The sequence below is a fragment of the Pagrus pagrus genome (genome assembly GCF_965226575.1).
Source record: "Pagrus pagrus genome assembly, chromosome: 9".
NCBI classification, from domain to species: domain Eukaryota; kingdom Metazoa; phylum Chordata; class Actinopteri; order Spariformes; family Sparidae; genus Pagrus; species Pagrus pagrus.
In genome coordinates this window covers 16960430-16981570 of record NC_140193.1, presented here as the reverse complement: position 1 = coordinate 16981570, position 21141 = coordinate 16960430, and the positions used below count along the sequence as shown (strand labels likewise).

At 39.0% G+C, this 21141-nt stretch overlaps 2 protein-coding genes across 3 annotated transcripts in view; one reads left to right on the top strand and one right to left on the bottom strand.

Moving 5' to 3' along the window:
• The window catches only part of itga6a (integrin, alpha 6a), a 35318-nt gene extending 15354 nt beyond the window's left edge, over window positions 1-19964 (bottom strand). For both annotated transcript variants that reach the window (XM_084361627.1, XM_084361628.1), the window contains exons 1-2: window positions 19881-19964; window positions 4224-4603 (exon numbers count right to left, since the gene is read on the bottom strand). In XM_084361627.1, coding sequence (XP_084217753.1) covers window positions 4224-4603; window positions 19881-19919 — 419 coding nt within the window. In that variant the 5' untranslated portion in view covers window positions 19920-19964. The remainder of the gene's footprint in view (window positions 1-4223; window positions 4604-19880) is intronic.
• Window positions 18456-20746, top strand: dlx2a (distal-less homeobox 2a). The gene is made up of 3 exons (XM_084361629.1): window positions 18456-18998; window positions 19407-19591; window positions 19706-20746. The coding sequence occupies exons 1-3, from the start codon at window positions 18680-18682 to the stop codon at window positions 20027-20029; spliced, it is 828 nt and encodes a 275-aa protein (XP_084217755.1). The 5' UTR covers window positions 18456-18679; the 3' UTR covers window positions 20030-20746.
• Window positions 20747-21141: the final 395 nt, after the last annotated feature.

The following is a 21141-nucleotide window of genomic DNA, read 5'->3' as shown; positions in this document are numbered from 1 at the left end:
TAAACCCCATCCCATCATGCAGCATGTCTTTCAGTGCAGTGTAAATGGGAATGCATAGTGACTGGTGTGGGTTTACACAGTGATCTCACTGCTCTTTGTTAACAGATGTGATCCAGCGCTCCCACAGCTGTGCACTCAAAGCCACAAGAACGGCTGCAGCTGTTCTAACTGTTTCAGTTTACACACACACACACATATAAATACATACTTTGATTGGCGCTGACCTGTGATTGACTGGGTATACATCACGGAAGACATCATGAATATTCACAACAAATACGGATCAACTTAAAGTAAAGAATACATTTAAAGACTTAAATAAGTTTTATAATTGACCTGTTTTAACTGTTTATTAACCATTCTCCATCTCTTCTCAAACTTCAGCATAAACTCTGACTGGAATGTGTCTGCTGATGATTCACTGATGCGTCTAATCTATCAGGTTACATGTGCACAGATGGCCGTGCATGTCCAGTCAGTCGGCCATTTTCTCCGGTTTCATTCAGAGCATGTTATATCCACATCATTAACCCAACACATTATTCATGGAAGAAGCATCCAGTCGCCTCTTTGCAGGATGCCACGTTATGTTCATTCTCATGTTGGAACATGGATCTCCTTGTTTCTTCCACTCATCACAAACCAATACGAGAAGGGCGGCATGATAACACTGATGTGCTCTCAATGAAGCCATTAGAGGAACAACACGGATAGAGTTGCATAAATGGTTGAAAACTATATGATAACAAATCACGTTAATCACCGGAATTTTGTTTTTAATTGCAGAAAAGAGGAGAAGATTTGGCTTTTAGCTCTGAGTCCTGGAAGAGATGAAAGGCCAGTTTCATCTATCTAGTCACACAAACACATTCAGCGTTTAGACAGGAACCTGTAAAGGCCAGCGTTCATTCCTCTCCTCACTTCTGATTTATTATAATCACATTAATGCACACAGTGTTAGCCAGTGGTGTTTTACAGCTGCTAGTGATCATCATCAAACATGTGTTCGAATAAGAACAAAAGAGACAGATGCAGTGTGTGACACACTGCCAGCCTGTGGTTTCACTGAGTTGAGAGTGCTCAGTTAGTCAGGGCTGTTCATTACCTCCTTCTGAGGGCTCTACTGAACTTTCACTTGACTCGTCTGGCTGATTATCTCAGGGTCACATGAGGATTTAGAGCTTAGATCACAGCCGGGGAGCTGCTGGTTAGTCCATACCTTCCTCAGTTGGGAACTCAGTATGGGACGTTTCTATACAACACAGACTCAGTATGAGTCAATTGGTCGGAAACATAAACAGATTATTAATAGGAAACCAAAAGTGCTAAAACTTCTCTAATTCAAGCTTCTTATTCATGGTGATCCATTGCTTTTCTTTGTCAGGGGTGACTATAAAGTGAAATTTTTTTTTTGATCAGACAGCACAAGCAATTTGATGGCGTCACTTTGGCCTTCAGGAAATTGTGACCGTCATTTCTTTGCTATTTTTTGATCATAGACCAGGGCTGCCCAAAGTAGGGACATCAATTTGGCCTGCCAGATGTTTCTAGCTTAAAAAATAAATAAATAATAATAATAATGATAAAAAAAAAACACTTTCCTCTTTCAGTATTCCTAATTAGTAATTATTTTTTCGTAGTTCGTAGTTCAAAACATACAAAAATTAACTATAATGATCAGAATGTGATGAAATCAAAGTTTTGATGTTATGCCAAAGATGTCTATGTGATTATTACAGACATAACTACTGAAGTTAGCATCCTAACCAGCTAGACTGTAGCTTGTACCTCAAGAGGTGACAGTCCGATAGTAAAAAAAGAAAACACCATCACTCGCAGGGTGCTCTGAGCTCCCAGTCCGGGCACAGACGGCTACCACCGCTAGCTGCACAGTTAATTGAGCTAAATAGCTAAGAGCAGCTACACAGCAGTTAGCGGTTACTCTATTTGTTTGTGGCTAATTCTTACATATTGTACCTTTAAGTTTTGGCCCTTCAAGGAAAAAGTTTCGAAACCCCTGCTACAGACCAGGTGACTTATTGTGATATTAAAAATCATCCTATATACCTGTTTCAAGTTAATAACTCTCTTTTTGTCCAAACAGTTCAAAACCACAACAAAATTATGTTTACGATCACATATGGCAAAGAAATTGAGTAAATCTTTACATTTTAAGGTGCAATTTCTGGGCATTTTCCTTGAAAAACCATTGCGTATGAAAATCTTTCAATAAAAGAATCAATGGTGCCTTCAATTACCAAACTGTAAAATTTAAGCTGACTGAAACTAAGTTTTTTTTTTTTTTTAAATGATGCAATGATGCTGTTTCTGTTCTCGAAAAGCAGTTTTTGCACATGTTAGCAGAATTCTGTGTGGCATGTTTGTTTAATCTGGAGCAGCTTTCTGACAGATCAGCACGAGACTGAGCTGAATCTTCACTCTCCTCTTACTTTTTTCATGACTTTCACTCTCTTTACACTTGTCAACTCTGACAGATGTAAAAGCTCCTTTTCCTGGGATGCAGAGTTCTTCGTGCACAAAGCAATCCTTGTCAAAACTCCTTCGTTATGACTAATTCCTGCTGAGCATGACCACTCTATTCACTACAAGCATGAGCCGCCTGCACTAAAGTCAAAACACAAGCTAGATAAAATTCCTCAAGTTAAGCCTAATCTATGGGATCTTTGAGAAAACCGTTAAATCCTGTTATCAGAGCTTCTCATCATCGTTTCTCAACATGCTGCTGCAGAGTCCTGCTAACCAGAGTACAACACAGTAGCTTGTGCATGCAGCCTCACCCTGGTCGCAGGCTTTGACACGCCACCTCCTCTCCTCATTTTAACCCCCGTTACACTTTGTGTGGCAGGATAACCAGACTCACCACACTGATGTCTGTTCTGCCCCCTCAGGGCTGCCCAGAGGAAATGGTTTACGGTAAGCATTGTAACATCAGTAAGAATACTTGAAATGCTGCACTGAGGAAACATTTTACTGTTGAAACACTCATCTTGGCACAAGCTGAAACCCTTTCTGGATCACTTTTGTACAGTTCTGCCTGAGATGTGTGACAGCTGAGCACAGGATACATTAGTCATCTCGGTGAAGTCAGCAATGTTCATAAATGACACGTGACTGGTAAAACTGTGAAGTGGAAATACTGCTGCAGCGATTAATCGATAAATTGATTGGTTGTCAAGTATTTGATAGTGGATTAATCAGTTTGAGTAATTTTTTTTTAGAAAATAAAGTCATAATTCTCTGGTTCCAGCTTCTTAAATGTGAATATGTTCTGGTTTCTTTCCTCCTGTGTCACAGTGAACTGAATAACTTTGGGTTATGGACAAAACAAGACGTTTGAAGACGTCCCCCTGGGCTTTGACCGACACCGATCTGCATTTTTCAACATTTTATAGACCAAGCAGCTAATCGATTAATTGAGAAAATAATCGATAGATTAATTGACTATGGAAAAAAACCTGTTATTTGCCACCTTAGGAAATAAACCTGCTTAGTCCTTACTGTAAAAGAAGCTTTGAGATTTAGCTTTGAGATGAGCGCACTGCACTTACCACCAGTCATTAGTAGGAAATAACTGATTCTAACAGGAAAGCTGTAAATACATTTTTTTTTCTCCTACAGTCCAAAACCAAAGGATGCTCAAATCACAATGCAAATAAAGTGGGAAAAAGCTGATCAGCTGACCAGTTAATCGAGCAACAGTTGCAACATTACCTCTCCTCCCTCAGTTTGACCTTACAGGCACATTTGCATCACAATTATAACTATTGTTTATTCACTTGTTGTCCTTGGGCTTATTCCCAGTTTATATTCAAAGCACCACGGGGAGACAGTAAACCTCGTTTTACAATAAGAACAAAAACAAGCTTAAACTGACCAAAAACACTATGGGCTTTGGTGGATACAGTAACTTTTATAGGTTACTGCAATGCCAGTGGATGAAAATTAGTTTATAACTCTTACAAAGGTGGAATCTTTAATTAAAAGAAGATATTTTCTGCTCTTGATGAAGAAGTCATAACTTTAGACAAACAGAAGTCAGGTGGAGGATCGTGAAAAGTTCAGATTTAGTCATAGTTCAGTCATTTCTCTGAACCTGTCCGCTCAGGTGCTCTCATAACGGAACTGCACTTCCGAACAATAACCACAAACAGATGAAAGATGTACATGGAAAGATCTGATGTAAAGTTAAAGACTTCACTCACAGTCTTTTATCCGGGTTGAGTTGCCGGTGCATGGCCAGAGAGAACCCGAACAGACTGCCCGGCTCTCCGTCCTTCCTGATGACATGACCGGTGTCCAGGTTGAAGGCGAGCACCAGAGTTGTCTCCAGTAAATAAGAATAAAATAAAAGTGCAGCAGGAGCGGCAGAGGGGCCTCCCTGCAGCAGCAGCATCGCAGCGCACCTGTCCAGATGTGTCCGGTTATAGTCCAAAGTTGAGAGCCTGTGACCCCGCTGCTGCTCTCCGCTCAGCCCGGTGCCGTTTGACTGAAGTGCTGCTGGTGTCCCCCCCGGGCTGTGCGCCTCTGCTCCACAGCGCCCCCACCGGTCACTGGGAGGAACAGCACCGCTGCGGGAGGCTGCCTGGTGAAGTAAAGTGACATTTATTTTAATTTTCTTTTACCAGAAGATTTTGAGGTAAATAATTAATATTGATTAATAATTGATAATAATTTAAAATGTCAGCCTAATTTAGTTAAACACAATCAAAGGCAGGTAGATAATGATTATAATACATTCAATCAATCTTTATTTGGATAGCACCAATTCACAGCAAAAGATATCTCATGACACTTTCTAATCGGAGCAGGTCATACAGCAGCAATGAACATGATAAAATCTGATCATCATGACAAAACTACATATGCTCTCTATTAACTATATTTCTATTTTGTAGGCGGGCTCACAGAATGACAAACTCACATTTGTTTGATATGTAGTTTGATGAAATAAAGGCAATAGGTATAAAATATATCAGAATCTCAACATAATCAGCTGGAATCCTCTTTCAAATACACCCACGCTGAAAACAAGATTTTTATATGCCAGACTCAGGATTCCACGGAAACTAACGCAGACTCATCGCTGCTTTGCTCCTCATCTACTGCTGTTAAAGCTTGAAACATGAAATACATTTCTTTCCATTTATTTATCAACCAAGTTATTTTTGGTTCCCAGATAAGATATGTGTATCACATAAGATTTATACTGCTGGCACAGAAGGTAAAACAAACAAACTGCTCTCTAAATGCCAAAGTTACTGATACAGACCTGAAAATGGGGCCAGGGATGATTGAGCAAAACAAGAGCAGCTTTGACACAATCAAATACTAAATTCAAATTTCATCAAGCTTCATACCATACATGGAAATTTAAGTCCCTAGGCCAGTTTTCTCCTTTTCCTTCGAAATTACTTATTTAATAGGGCAAAACACAAATGATAACAGCACAATGTGATGTGAAATAGGTATTTTTAATTTTGTTGTATACTTGAAGGAGCTATGATCTTGGTTTTACTGGTTCTTTTACAAGAAGACAAACGATAAAGCAAAGGAGCAATGGTTGTTTTGCTATTTTAGTGGGAACAGATAAACAGCAAGTGTTACAGTCAGCTGGACAAATAAACCTCCCAAATTTGGCCAGACCAGGAGACAAGCTGCTGCAGGTCAGTAAAAGGCTGAACTATCTTTGGAATAGTCAGAATTTCAGCCACTATCAGGATTCACTGGAAAAACTCTAACTTGCTGAATGACTTTAAATGGATAATATATTCTGGTTTGGGGGTTGATCATCCATCCATGAAAAACTGACTAAAATATTAACAATGCTCTCATCAATAACACCTGCTAAGGAGCATGTTCATAAATAAGTAATCGTAATACAGAGAAGATTTTCTGGGACATTTCCTAAGAACACCCCAACACTCCATATCAGGAGTTCATCTTTGTAGCTTTGACGATGTTGTGTTTGGAAAAATGTTTGAGAAATTATTCTGTAAAGATCTACAGTAACTCTTCTCAAGGATCTGTTTCATAGCTCCTGAAAAGCTGGCATTTGGGAGTTTTGAGGTTTCCTCCCACCAGCAGCAGTGATATGAGCCGGCAGCTTTGTTATCATCCCAACCTGCAGGAAACATAAAACAGCTTCATTGTATCGCCCGCTCACTTTCCTCAGTGTATCTGCTGGTGTTTGATGCTGGTGTGAAGTTTGAACCAGTCTTGGCAACAATCAAACGACACAACATAACACAATGTGGGCATTGTTGTGGTTAGAAAGCCCTCAAGTCTGTGTGTGCATGTTGGCAGGATGTGGCTGTGGGGGTGTATTAGGCTCTTAACCACATTCCTAATTGGAGCAAATGACTCAGGAGCTAGTGTAAGATATGTGAATGGCATCTCTGTTGCTGAGGGTTTGGTCACAGATGCATCAAGTCTTAACACATCACAGGCAGTTAACACATCACTGACTTGTTATTGAGGGAAAGTAGCCAAGTACTTTAAATCAAGTTACCACTGTTATTTTTTTAAATTAAAATTTCATATAAAAAGCCAAATCAGTTTATGTATTGTATTAAATACATTATGTTAAATATTAAACCAGTGGCTAGCCCTTTTGTCATGTCTCATCTGACTTGGTGACTTTTCTATTCTAAACTTTTTGGATGGTTTCATGGTTCTCAAAGTGGGGTCTAGGGAACACCAGGGGGCTCTGAGAGGGTTCCAAGGGGTCCCCAGCATAATGGGGATTAATTAGGTTACACAATGTATGAGTATTTTGGTCATGGGTTTCATAAACTACTAAGCAAAAATCTTGGGGGTGGCCTTATATTAGTTTAGGGGTCCTTGACATGAACAAGTATGAGAATCACTGGTTTAAATAGCTGTTCAACTCCCAAGAAGATCAAATGATTCTGTTTAAAAGTCCTCATTAATTGGCTCAGTCTCGACCCCTCGGATTTATTACGTGACCCTTTGGAGGGGTCCGACCCCTTGGTTGGGAGTTGTTAAACTAAACTATCAGACTTCACTGTGTAAGGTCCTTTTGTTTTTTTCTCCTGATTTTTTTTCACATGTTTTCACATGAGGAACTAAGAAAGATTATCCAGACAGTCATAAACACAGGAGAGAAAATAATTTAGATCAGATTTAGAAAATGGATCACCAGATTATTATATTGACGGTAATCATGATGAGCCAATCAAAACAAATTAAAATTATTTTAAATTGTTTTATATGGATCAATACATGTCATATCTTGTATATTCTGGCATATATAGCCTGAGCTTTTTTGCAGCGCATTTTTATTTATTTTCAAAGGAGACACAGAAGAGAGAAAACAAACTTAACTACATCAGTGCATGCTTGAAAAACTGTAAATCCCTGCTGGGTGATTTTTGTTGATGACACAAAGCATGTTTCCTCAGATGATCATCTCATTTATGTGATAAGTTCTGATAAATCTACAGAACAAAAACATCAGGGTTTGCTCAGTCTGGTCTGTGTGTGTGTGTCCTTGTGAGTGATAAGGTGTACTGCCTTCACCTGGTTTCACCCAGCCACACAAGCAGCACTTTCATGTCCACTTTTGCCCTGGGTGGTTGTGTAACTCGAGCTGTGTGAGGAGGTGAAGCTGCTCGGCCTCGTATTGTCTCAGGTCATTTGGAATGGAGAAACCGGAGAGACGGTGAAGGTTGAGCAGGTGGACCCCTGCAGGTGACGAGGCCTTTCTTCACAGATTAGCTGCACTTTTGTACCGACAAAATGAACGCTGACTTGAGAAAGATCTGTTTGGCCCCGAGGTCAAATCACTGATGAACGTATTGAGTTTCATTTGAGACCCAAAGCCCTTTTTATAATGCTATCCACGTTCATATTCCACAGGTTTGATGAGGCCAGTTTAAAGCAACATTATGTAACTTTTTTAACTTTAAAATAAAATAACAGCTTCAAAATTATGTTGATGGCGTCTTGTAAAAGGGTGAATGGTGTCTCTGCCTCAGCCAGTCCGCACCCTCTATTACTTGTTTCTGCACTATGTAACTTCAGTGAGATATTAGGATCACAGCTTTACATACATGTTTACTTCAAACATACAAGTCATACAAGTTTTCAACACATAACTATGAACCATAATGAGTTCTGTTTGTAGTTTGGATTTGTTTTTACAACAGTGGTGTTGCACTCAAAAACTGTGGGGGGCGCTAAATTGCACAGTGTCAATTTCTATATAATGTTGCTTTAAATTTCAAATGTGAGACTGTTTTTGTTTAGATTCTGTTGAGATGTACATGGTTAATTTTTGTCAATAGTTGGATTTCAATCTTTGCCACTTGTCCACTTAAATAATTGGATTTTAGAAGCTCTGAAACTCAAACTCTAGTGAGACAGAAGGACCAGCTCCTCAAGTTTCACAATAATGAAGTCAACATAACAGAGACTGGTGGAGGAAACCAAACCCAAAAGTTATCAGAGAGGCAAGGAAGCATGCCCCAAATGCACAGTTGGCATTGGCACCGTGTGGTGTGCCAAGGCGTAAAACCTCAACTAACAATGCAATGCAAACATACGGATGTTGTTACTTTTAATTGAGCCAGTCTTATCGATAATGACATGGCATGTAAAATTTATTACATTTCATGTTGACTTAGGAATCCTGTGAGGATTTCTGGACAACTCACGCCATCTTTAGCAGAGATCGGAGAGTTGTATAAGTGGTAATGGCTGGATTTCACTGATTTGCCACCTTCATGCTAAAATGATCAAGTTTTAGAGGCTGTGAAACTCAAACCCTGGAGAGACAGAAGGACCAGCTCCTTAAGTTTCAATGTAATGAAGTCAACATAACAGAGACTGTTAGAGGAAACCAAACCCAAATGTTATTGGAGAGGCAAGGAAACATGCCCAAAATGCACAGCTGGTGTAGGCATTTTTTTGGCCTGGTGTGCAAGACATGAAGCCATACCACTGACCACAATGCAAAGTTATAACACATGTCTGCTGATGCTTTAACTATCGAACTTCTGGCTCAAGTCTGTGCCAAATCCTATTAATAATTACATTTCTACAGCACACAGAAGCATGTAAAAATGGCCACTTATCATGCTGATTTTTCTAAATATTAAGTTATATTATTACTAATCTGACTCTACGAACAAATCTGTGGTTACATGTTCTAAAATATGAATGGAGAAAAGGAAAATTGAGATATAGGGAGGTACATCTGGACCTGCAGCAGGTTCTGAGACTTGATTTATCGTCTTTGATTCAATCTGGATGGTGACTGTATCCAAAAATACAGAAGAGAGACCTCTCAGTGTTTAGCCGTTGAGGTACATGGATGCTGAGTGAATGCAGAGGTTGTGTCTGCATCAGTGGCTGTGTGAAGCTCGGCGTTAAATCATACTGTGTGAAAGTGCGAGCAGCTGATCCTGGTCCTGTTGTGACAGTGGCGTGGTCTTTTGTCGGGAGACCATCCACAGTAAATCTGCTCCACTCCCCTCTCACAAAGGGCTGCTTCCATTTATGGCTCCTGGGTGGGGGTGTGTGTGCTGCTGAAACAACAATGGAGGGAGCAGGACCTCGCAGACCTCTCTGAATTCTTTCTCAGGCAGGCCGTGCAGATGACACAGGGAATTCTGGGGATTCCTTTGTTATCCCTGCAAAGTGCAGAGCCTCCACAGTGAAGGAATTCCCTCCAGGATGTACAATCATGTCACGACAATCATTTCATACAGCAGGCAGGAAATTTACTTGAGTTGAAAGCATGTCTTTCATTTCTTTAATTTCAGTGAAGGGTTTTTTTTTTTTCCCCACAAGCCAAAGAGGTTGTGGACATTTTCCAAACTGTTGGGAAACGTGCAATGGGGCAGAAACTAACAATAATTTCCATTCACGATTTATCATTCAGTCTATAAAATGTAAAAAACAAAAGGTCCTCATTGAAGAGAAAAATCCTCATTGCAATTTCCCAGAGCCCAAAGTGAACTTTCAAACTTTTGTCAACCCAATAGTCCTTAATATATGGAAGCATATTGCTGCCACACCCGAAAAATGGGATCATGTTATAATGTAAAAGTTTATTGTTATAACATCACATTATAAGACGATATTTTCACATTATTACAAATTACAAATTATAACATGTTATAATAAGACATTTTTTTAATTATAACAATAGACTACTAATCTAGTGAACACATGAAATGTTCCATGTTTTGTAACGTTGTATCACGTTGGAACATAAAACATTTCACAGGATATTTTCATGTTACATTATCACAATATAACATAACATTTAATGCTATAGCAATTTATGTTATCACATTATAACATGAAATGTTTCACGTTTAACAGTATAAATAGTATATTGTTATAACAAGAAAAGTTTCTTGTTCTTATATAATATATTGCTATAAAGCGAATAAGAAATGTTATAATGTGAATAACTATCATGATTCTGGTTCTGCGATTATGGTTTCCTGTTTTATTTTGTAATTTTGCCCTCATGTGTCGTGTGTTGCTTTCATTTCCTTCTATTGTGTCATTTTCCCTCCTGTTTTCTTGCTGTCCACACCTGCTCTGCTTCTCCCTCTTTAGCCTTTCCCTCATTTCTGTGTCTTCAGCTTTTCCAGCCAATCGCCACCTTCCGTTTCTACTGTTTTTCCGTCTATTTCCCTCACTTGTGTTGCTCCACCTCACTCCACCTCACTCCACCTGCACCTCATCCCCTCGTTAGTTGTGTGTATATAGTGTTTGTGCTCCCTCTTGTCTTTGTTCAGTTCGTTCCTGTGTAACCACCCTGTGTTACTCACCAGTGTTATGTTTTCTGATTTTGCTCCTGGCTTTATGTTTCTGCTAAACTCTCATTATTACTGGTTTGAACTTTGCTTTTGATTTGTGCTTTGTTTTAGTTTTTTGTTTGCTACTTTGTAATTAGGCGTTTTTGCATTTCTTGGTTTTTGGATTATCTCAGTTTTAGTTAATAGAGCTCGCCTTTTGGTTCTTAATCCTGCCTGCCTCCCGTGCGTTTCTGCGTTTAGGTCCTCACCTTTTCACAAAGTGTAGCAAATAACAGTGGTTATAATGATAAACTTTTCATGTTATAATGATACTTTTTATTTTTCTGGCGTGGCAGCAATAAGTTGCCTTACAAAGACTCTTCATTACGATCATAAATAACAAAGAAAAGCTGCAAATTCTCACATTTAAGGAGCTGGAACCAGCAAAAGTTGGAATATTATTATATCAAAAATTATTTTCTTTCGATAGATTCATCGATTAATCGACTTATTGTTCGTTCATTAAATTTTTTTTTTAAAAAGCATAACAATTAGGTCAAGGCATTATAGTTCAACAGATCATGTTCTGCCTTTCTGTTTCTGAATGTAAAATGTACTTTCCTAGCGAACTGTAGCAAAATCAAGCATTTAGCTGTAATCTTTAACACTGATCATCCCATTGTGGAGCATCAAGCATTAACCTCACATCTGTTATTGGCTCCAAACTGAACACTTCCTTCCAATTGTTATTGTCTTGCCTGTGCTCGTCATTAAAGCCTTTGTTGTTAAAAATAACTCCTCTCCAGGGGAAAAGCCACCATGACTAATACTTAGGAAACACATGCTCCATCATGAACACCACGCTGAGGGTTTCCAACTCCACTTATGTCCGGAGCCACGCGGTACACGCTCAACCTTTCAGACGGAGAGGTCAAGAAACACTTGGTCAATCATTTCCATGTTTGAGAGAAGCGTGTTTTATTTGCTGACTCAGTGTCTTGGGCTTAAAAACATTCAGGATAAACCCCCACACAGTTGCTTTGGTTTGTTTGGAAGCGTTTCATGGAGGTGTTTAAACTTGTAAGCCAAAGCTGGAGAACTTGCAGTTATGTGATTCGACTAAAAGGGAGAGTTGCCAAGGTGATGAATGCTCCAACAGACCCAGCAGGAGACCAGAGGAGAGAATCCACCAAGAGCCGAATCACTCGACTGAGCTAGAAACCTGCCTGCATTACACACAACAGGGCCATTACTACCCCACTGAGTACAGGACATTATGATAAACAATCTTACATCTATTTATCATACCCAGGTTAAAAAAAAGTACACTGACATACTGTTATGTGTCATCAAGTATGCTGTATATGTATTCAAAAATTAGATACTACTTTTATACTTGGGTACCTTCATTAAAAAGCAGGAAGCAAAATGTGCAGGGTTTAAGCTGATGTCTTGTTCACTCACTCTCACAAAGTAAAAATTTCAAAATTGGTCAGTATCACCGATTGAAATACAGGGTATCAAGTTCCAAAGACCGTCAGAACCTGGGTATTATCTTTGAGCATCTGTTGTGTCAACTAATCAAAATGGTGGCCACGCAGAGACCATACAGAAGAAGAGCAAACAAGAGTTTAATAGCGAAAACCAAAAGCTGTGTTGGAGTGAGAAGGAAGTATAACGTTTGTCTCTGTTGTAGTGTGTGTGCAAGGTCAAATTCTGGCCAACTTCTGTTAGCTTTCCTATTAAGATCATTAAAACAGCATTATCATTGTTCTGCACACAATTGATTATGGGGAAGAACGCACTAAAACCTGATCTCTTCAGGTTTGTTTAGGATGTCAGACTTTACTCTTTGTCCTGAAATCAATAACAGTTTGAATTGAATGAGTCAATAATCAGTGGAACATCCGTTCTCGGTGCGAAGAGTTGTCCTCCCCTCTGGCTGCACTCCTGTACTTCCATTATATTGTAACTTTGGCAGTGGACAGTGCTATTGTCATTGTAAACAGATAGTAGACACTGTGTGGTGTTATTGAAAAGATCTGAGCTTTTGTTTGCCTTTTGAGCATCTGCAACACAAAAAACAAGATAACAGATGCTGAGGATCAATAACTCCACTGAACGTCAGGGTTGTTATCTTTCACAACGACTTCCTGTTTTGTGCACTTTGATTCCTCAAGACATAAATGTCAATATCAGCCGCTGTTGGCAATTCATGAGCACTCCACACAACCTTATAATGGGAACAGAGAGGCTGACGTTACATACAGGCTGCAATCCCACATTGAGTGAAACAGGCTACCTCATAATTATATGGACTGTGTTATACGCTGTATACAGCAAAATGTCTCCAAAATGAGTATGACATACTTACTTATGATTCAATACTTTGTGCTCTCTGTTCAAACTTACACCCATCCTGGCTTCCTTACATTGGTTACCTGTTAGAACTGATTTTAAGATTTTATTGATTACTCACAAAGCCCTGAGAGTTTTTTTCTTTTTCCTTTTTACAGACCTTTTATTGCCCTATGTCCCTTCCCGCTCCCTGAGATCCTCAGATGCATCATTCTTTGCTGTTTCAAGGTCAGGGCTCCTATTACCTGCCTGAGGAGATCAGGGCTGCAAACTCAGTCTTGTCTTTTAAATATCTTTTGAAAAGCCACTTTTGTAAAGTCACAATAGATTCACTAGCCTCTTTATACTCAACTCTTCATATAAATTTTATCTATCTATTTATTACTTATCTATTAATATTTATACATATTATACATATATTGTACTTACGATACATACTACAGTGTATATTATAATATACTTATTATAAGTACATATTATATGTATGCCATATACGGTATGTGCATTTTACATTATGTACAGATTATGACACATTAAATGATACTTAAATTGTGTAGTTATCATTTATATGTGTCATAATATGCCTATTTTTTAATATAATTTTAGTATTACTACTTAATAAAGGTAAAGGTAAAGGTTAATTTTAACACCAGGGTTGTAAAACGAAGCTGTGTTTAGTCCTTTTATGCGACATAACAGGAAAAAAAGAAAAACAAATCAAACAAATGAAGCAGTCTGATACATAAACTAAAATAAAGGCTATATGTAGTCTTTATATATATATATATATATATATATATATATATATATATATATATATAGACACTTGGATTGTACAGGATAATCTCACTGTATACATGTGGATATAAGACATGTATATGTATGACATATATATATTATAATATAGTATTTTTTACTTCCTGCTTATCAATTTTACTGTCTGGCTTTATCTTTCATCACTTTTATTTCTTCAGCTTCCGCCTCTTGAACTGCTGTAATAATTGAATTTCAACCGCACAGAATCAATTTTATTAAACCTGGCATGGCACTGTTAAGTACTGTGGCAGAAGAAAACCAACACCAAACACAACTCTCTAAAATCCTAACATTGAATCTGAACTTTTATTAACGTAAGTGTAATATAACTACAGGTAATCTGGAGTCATGATCTTTTGTTCCACACTGTGGAACTACATCAACTACAACTACACTTCATCCTTTTAAAAGAGGATGTGAAAGAGTGTCTTGCCACAAACTTAGCAAGCTGAACATAAGCTGCTATGGGCTATTGCATTTTGCACGCTGCAGGCGTTGTGGTTTTAACACCTGTTCAAAACCCTTTGCAACAAGAATAGGATGTACTCTGAAAGCTAGAGTTATGATTTTCTAAGATGCATGTTCTGATTAAGAACGATTAGAAAGATTAAGAATTGAACTGTTTGAAAGTTAAAGCTGTGATATGAATGTTGTGATTTGACACTGATGAATTCATGTGGTATGTTGTTGTGGTTGAGAACTTGAGTTCATGACTGAAACTCACTTGGTTTTGATGTGAAAAAAAATCACTCTGAGGTGCGATATGTCTTGCACCACCTATACACACACATATTTCGTTATTAACCAGATAGTTACATGAGTGACATAAATACATCCTGAAATAAGTGTTACAATGACGATTTGGTTATTGGAAAGCCAGGCTGGAAGTTCCCTAATAAGCACCTTGCGTGTAGATTGTTTAGGTAGTTCTTTAGCCCTGGTTAAGAAGTGTTTGACTGTTCATTTCATTAATCTAATCAGGGGATTATTTCATTGCAATAATATTTTAGTACTAACACGTTGAACTCAGAGTTGCTCATTTTATGGTCACTATTAATCATGTGTGGCAACTTGCCAACCTCCTCAAGCACTGAAGAGATATTAAATAATGGATGGCCATTTTAATAAGCATTAGGCTAAATTATTCATAGCTGAGGAGAAAACAAGGAAAGATGCTTCTTTTATGTAGAGAGTAATTTTGTCCGTTTTTACATTTAGAAAAGACAAAGATAAGACAATATGGACTGGAAGAAAAGATGCTGAATACATATGTAAAGCTGTCTGACTGGTGTGCTGAAGCCAGGTCAGGAGAAGCTCCTGTAAAAATGTGATTTTGGAACGCGTGATAAAACTCGCTCACATCTGTGTCCTGTCATTGGGCATCATTTTCATGTCGTTGAACACTGAGAAGATCCACAATAACAGCTGCTCTGCAGCAGAAGAGAAAACATCCAAATTATAATCAACCAACTGGGCATGACCATCAAGTAGCAAAATCAACCATCTATTTCATGACAGGCTAAAAAAAAAAGGTATGATAAGAACGATGTAACTTGAGTCTGTTCTGTTATGAATGCTTTGGCACATCCTGATCTTGACTATGAACTCTGAGATTGTGGAAGTATGTTGTGAAATCCTCCCTGACCTGAGCATCTAAAAATCTGATGACTTGTACATTCTCCAGAGGAACCTCCTTCATTTTTCAATCGACTTTGAAGCTTTTCTTGAGAAGTATCTGACTATTTTATCCTCTGGCATCTCTGAACTGCCAGCAGAAAACATACTGGATCACAGCCACTTTACAAGTACAGTACATAAATGTATGTTTTGGTAAAAAAAAGACTCCCCTCTTGGGAGTCAAAGAGAACTAGCTTGAGCAAACACTCCTGAGAAGAAAAGTTAGAAAAATTATTTGCAACTGTGTTGTAGTGGAACAAAACATACTTTCACACTTTCAAAGTTCACTGACCATCAGACGACCTCATCAACCGAGCCTTGATGAAAAGAATCCTGCATAGAGAAGATAATTGCTCACATGACTTCCATTTTGAACGATGAGAATGATTAATTAGACTTTTCCAGCCTCTACGGACTCTGACTGGACAATTTTCGCTCACTCTGGCTATGATAACGGGCAGCTGAATACAGAGACTGTGCTCTACTAATGAGCAGTGACATGCAGCCCCATTGGCCCACGGTGGGAGCGGATTGCTTCCCTTTCAGGAGAACAATGGACAGATAGAAGCCTCCCTGGACTGGATCTAGGGGTCCTGCTGCAGAGTCACCACAGAAAACCCATCATGACAAAGGGGCAGAATAAAGGAAAATAACAACATGCAGTGAAATTGATCAAAATGAATAAATATATTCCGAATGAGAACAACAACTGCATAAAAGCCTTTCCCAGGCTAAAGAAAACTAAAGAGGCATTCCACCAATTTTACTCATACAGATTAGTTTGGAAGGACTACTACTGTGGTGTATGATGTTATAATATATGTGTATAATGTATATATTTTTTTGAGGTTCTGGAGGAGTTTTCTTATGTGTGAGAAGATTATTAGTGACCTCATCCAGGTATCTCTGCTTGGCATTGACAAACCCAAATTTATGCCAGAAAGCCTGTGTTATTAACTGGATGCATTAAGTTTGAAATATGTGGCTGTTTACCAGGCCGGGAAGTTGAAAGACAGTCAAATTGCATTATGGGAATTGTAGGGTCCAACATTTTTGGAACATAGCCCATCCTAGGAATTAAAAGTCAGGATGTGCTTCTGTTAGTTTCATTTGGATTTGATTTAAATGTCTTTTTAAATGATTTTGTCAATTTATTTATTTATTTATTTTGGTGGCTTGAAATCAGTGACGTCCCATTCCCTATCTCCTCAACCACCCATAAACCATCAACCTGTCATCTTTAAGATTAAGAAATGCTACTATTTCAAAAAGTTAACAAGTCTATCAGGATAGTATCAGGTATTTATTTCATTTGTTGAAGTAAAACAGCCCTGCGACAAATAGCATATAGCCATGTGGAGTTCTGATGTATAATTTCTGAGGCTATATAGTGTGTTATTTTGTAATGGGGGTTATTTTCAAAATTGAAAAATTTAAATTTTCACCATCACCACTGTTAAACATGCCTCTAATGGGCAGATAAGCTTCATAAAGATAGTTTAAAGCTACTGTTTTGTTTTAAAAGTGATGTGTTTTTTGTTTGTTACATTTATTTTGACTGAATATCATTAAATATATTACAAATTCACCTCTGTCATACTTTCTGAACAGGTTAGATAAATAGTCAATAATATCATTATTACTAATAATGACATTATTATACAGATAGCCTACTAATACCTTGTCTCTGCAGGTAAGACTGCTATCTGTTATCCTATCTTCAATAGGAAAAAACTGACTTGACTTGGGAACTGACTTGCATTAACTAAGTACTTGACTATACTTGACTTGCCCAAGAAAAAATGACTTGGGACTTGCTAGAGAGACTACACCAATTCATTTGGGCTTCATGTCTGCAGTCTGGCCAACAAGAAATAGTCAAGTCTGATCAATACATGCATTGATACATGAAGTCCATCCCGTTTGCAGCAATAAAAGGAACTATGCTGCCATCTTGTGGCGATGAACACAGGCGCCTCAACAACTCTGTGAACACATGAAGTTCTTCACTCCCAGGGGACCTAAACGCATCACGACGCGGAACAACCAACACTTGGGACTCCATGTGAAGTTGTGGTGGTGAGCCACACAGTTGTGAAGGGAGTTTGTTAACAAGGCGGTCCATCTGGTTGCTGTGCACCAAATGCAGACAAAAGGAAATGCAACAGGAAAAGGGGTTGTAAGTCTGATTCCAAGCACATGAGGGCGCTGTAGCTATTTCCTATTTCACCTCTCAGCATCAATCACAGAATTTGATTTTGTAACATTTTTGAATGCCTCTTTGACCGACCTTCCATCCCTCTGTGTGGTTTTGACTCGTTTTGGAAGTATTACTTAGTTTGTTTGTTTTTTTGTTTTGTTTTTTATTTTTGGACAAAAATGTGACCAAGAATAAGAAAAGGGCCTGTGGTTGCATCAAAACGAGCACAGTGCAGAAACACGGATATAAATCTGCCACATTGGCAAGCGTAAAATTCAAATGTAGAGGGCAAACCGCCAATTTAATGGTGCATTTATCTGATGTGTGGTACATCCATGTGTTGATGTCATATTATCTTCTTGACGAATGGCTGAGTGCGCACAGAGATGAATTACTCGATCTGTGTAAGAGCAGACGTGTCGGGCCTGCAGGTTCGGTCACGGTACCTTTTCTCTGATTCTTTTGAGATGCTTTGATGGAAAACTCTCAGCAGACGACCGGGACAGACAGACCTGAACAAATAATGGAGGGTGGACGCGGTGGGGAGTAGTCAGTCGTGCAGCCCTTACTCATTGGTTGCCTCAGACACAGTAGCTCTCCCTCTCACTCTCTCATAAATGCGCTCCCACCACCGACCGTAGCAGATAATCACAGGCCACTGTGAGAGGGACACACCTTCCGCTGATTTTGCCACAGTTTACACGGGGATGCGTTTCGATTCGCGCAAAGGTATCATCAGTCCAAGATTCGAGTCGTGTTTTCAGCTCGCGGTTTTGCAATTTGGCGATTTTTGCGCGTAGGCTGTGCGAGATTGCTCCGCTCCAACTCGAAGATGACCGGGGTTTTTGAGAACTTAAATACTGATATGCATTCGAACCAGATTACCTCAAGCAGTTACCACAGCTTGCACAAATCACAGGAGTCCCCGACTCTTCCGGTGTCCACGGCGACAGACAGCAGCTACTACAACAGCCAACAGCCGGGCCACTGCGCCGGGTCTCCATTCGGCCAGCTCGGCTCGTACCAGTACCACAGCAGCGCCACAAGCACTGTGCCATATAACGCGAAGTCCTACGACCTAGGTTTCAACTCCTCTTATGGTGCATACAGCTCCTACGGCTCCAACTCCTCTCCTACTCCAGCCGAGACAGGTAAGGGAACTTTTAAATTGTTTTTGTAATATATATTTAAATCAATTTCATGCTTTTGTTTGGGATCAAACTTCAAAGCCTGGTTGTGACATGCCAGACAAGCTGAATCATGCATAACACATAATTGACAAGATAATTATTATGTGGTCAGAATTATGAGGCACATGCACGGATGCGCACAACATATTAATAGTACATGTTTAATTACTTTTAAACACAACTCTCAAGGAAGCATGCTTTGACAATTTTCATGCTTTTTGTTGTTTAACTCAGAATTATAAAATAAATTGTTGATGGTACAAAATGAATCATGCCAAACATAAACTGACGCCTGTGTAAAATGCGTAATAGATTAAGGCAGATAATAATGTCATGTCTAACACCTATTGCGTTTGATTGTGACTTCAGAGAAAGAAGAGAGCGAGCCAGAAATCCGGATGGTTAATGGAAAACCAAAGAAGGTCAGGAAACCTCGAACCATTTACTCCAGCTTCCAGCTGGCTGCACTTCAACGGAGGTTTCAGAAGACGCAGTATTTGGCTCTACCAGAACGGGCCGAGCTGGCAGCCTCGCTGGGCCTTACGCAAACACAGGTGAGACATGGGTGTCAAATATGCACTTTATGTCCAATATGAGAAGACATTTAAACTGTCAAACGGTGAGAGTATAGGTTTATTAATTTAATGTTGTCTCCATTTCTTTCCCAGGTCAAAATCTGGTTCCAAAACCGCCGCTCCAAGTTCAAGAAGTTGTGGAAAAGTGGAGAAATCCCCCCAGAGCAACACGTTGCTTCCAGCGAGTCTCCCCCCTGCACGTCTCCGCCAACTACTGCCTGGGACTTTCCACAGACTCAAAGAATGAACAGTGTCAACCCCAGTTTACCTCAGAGCAGCAGCCCTCCCAACACGACTGCGCCTTCATCGTTTTTGGCAAACTACTCCTGGTACTCAACAACGAACTCTGCGACGCATCTGCAGCCTCTGGTCCAACACCACCACAACGCCGCCATAAGTGCTGGGACGATATTCTGAAACAAAAAACAAAAAGATCGGGTTTAAATCGGACAATACTGGTGAATAAAAGAAAAAAAAAAACGAAAGAAAAATGCCAATACCTTCATTTTACAGACCTCGTGTGTGCGCCAAGCGAACTTTACGCGCAAGAAGTTATCGGAGCCAGACAGGTTCATGGACCTTGCCGGTTTTCGCGCTGGCAAATGGTAGACACAGATTTCTACAGTTATTTTTGTATTTATTTATTTTGTTTATGTCGAGGGATGAATGAACCACTATTACCCAAAGCAATCACAGCCTGGGCGCAAGCCTACTTTTACGCGGACGTCACTTTTTTGCCATTCCTGCGAAATAAAACAATTGACCGCAGGACAACCTGTCACAGATGTAGCACAAGTTAACTGTATCGTGCCTTTTTCAATATGACCTCATTTTGTTGTGCGATAAAAACAGCTTACCTTTATCCATTCCACATGTTCATTAGTTGATTTGAATAAACTGGGGGGTAAGTGTCTGAATCCACGTTTGTAAATATTTTACCACATCTTTTTGATATCTCACGTCGCTTCGACTCTTTTTTATGTTATCGGTGCAAATCCATTAATTAACCACCGTAAGCTACTGATTGTCCTACCCTCGGATTTACTTGTATCACACTTAACTGTATTTTTGTCTTATTTATTTTAGCAGTGTTTCATATATGGCCAGACGTTATTTAAATAAAAATGTTTTCTGTGCAAATGCAACTCTCTCTTTCTTTCCGAACAGCCATTTATTTACGACTGGGGACATTTATATGCTATTGTCCTATTCCTTCTGCAACATAGGCTTTTATGTACAAAATAATTGCCTGCCTGAATTGATAGCCTATTTATTTATTTTATTTTTTAAGAGCATACAATGAAGCTTGGTGAATGCTGCATTATTATTATTATTTTTTCAGAAAGACCTCACAATAGCTTAATATTAGCTACAAATTTAACCTGTTCAGGGAAACTCCATGGTGTTTTACAATGGGCTAAGACAGCTACACACATGTTACAGTTATTTATTTTTATTTATTCAAACTATAATTACCTGTATATTGGTTGTGAGGGGCTGAAACTGATGTCAAAAAACAGGATAAAAGC

What these genes read in the sequence shown, in the direction of transcription:
- dlx2a (XM_084361629.1), top strand. Translation starts at nt 18,680, where the DNA reads ATGACCGGGGTTTTTGAGAACTTAAATACTGATATGCATTCGAACCAG. An exon ending in TCCTACTCCAGCCGAGACAG is followed by an intron (nt 18,999 to 19,406) that starts GTAAGGGAACTT and finishes TTGTGACTTCAG; the next exon opens with AGAAAGAAGAGAGCGAGCCA. An exon ending in TGGGCCTTACGCAAACACAG is followed by an intron (nt 19,592 to 19,705) that starts GTGAGACATGGG and finishes TTTCTTTCCCAG; the next exon opens with GTCAAAATCTGGTTCCAAAA.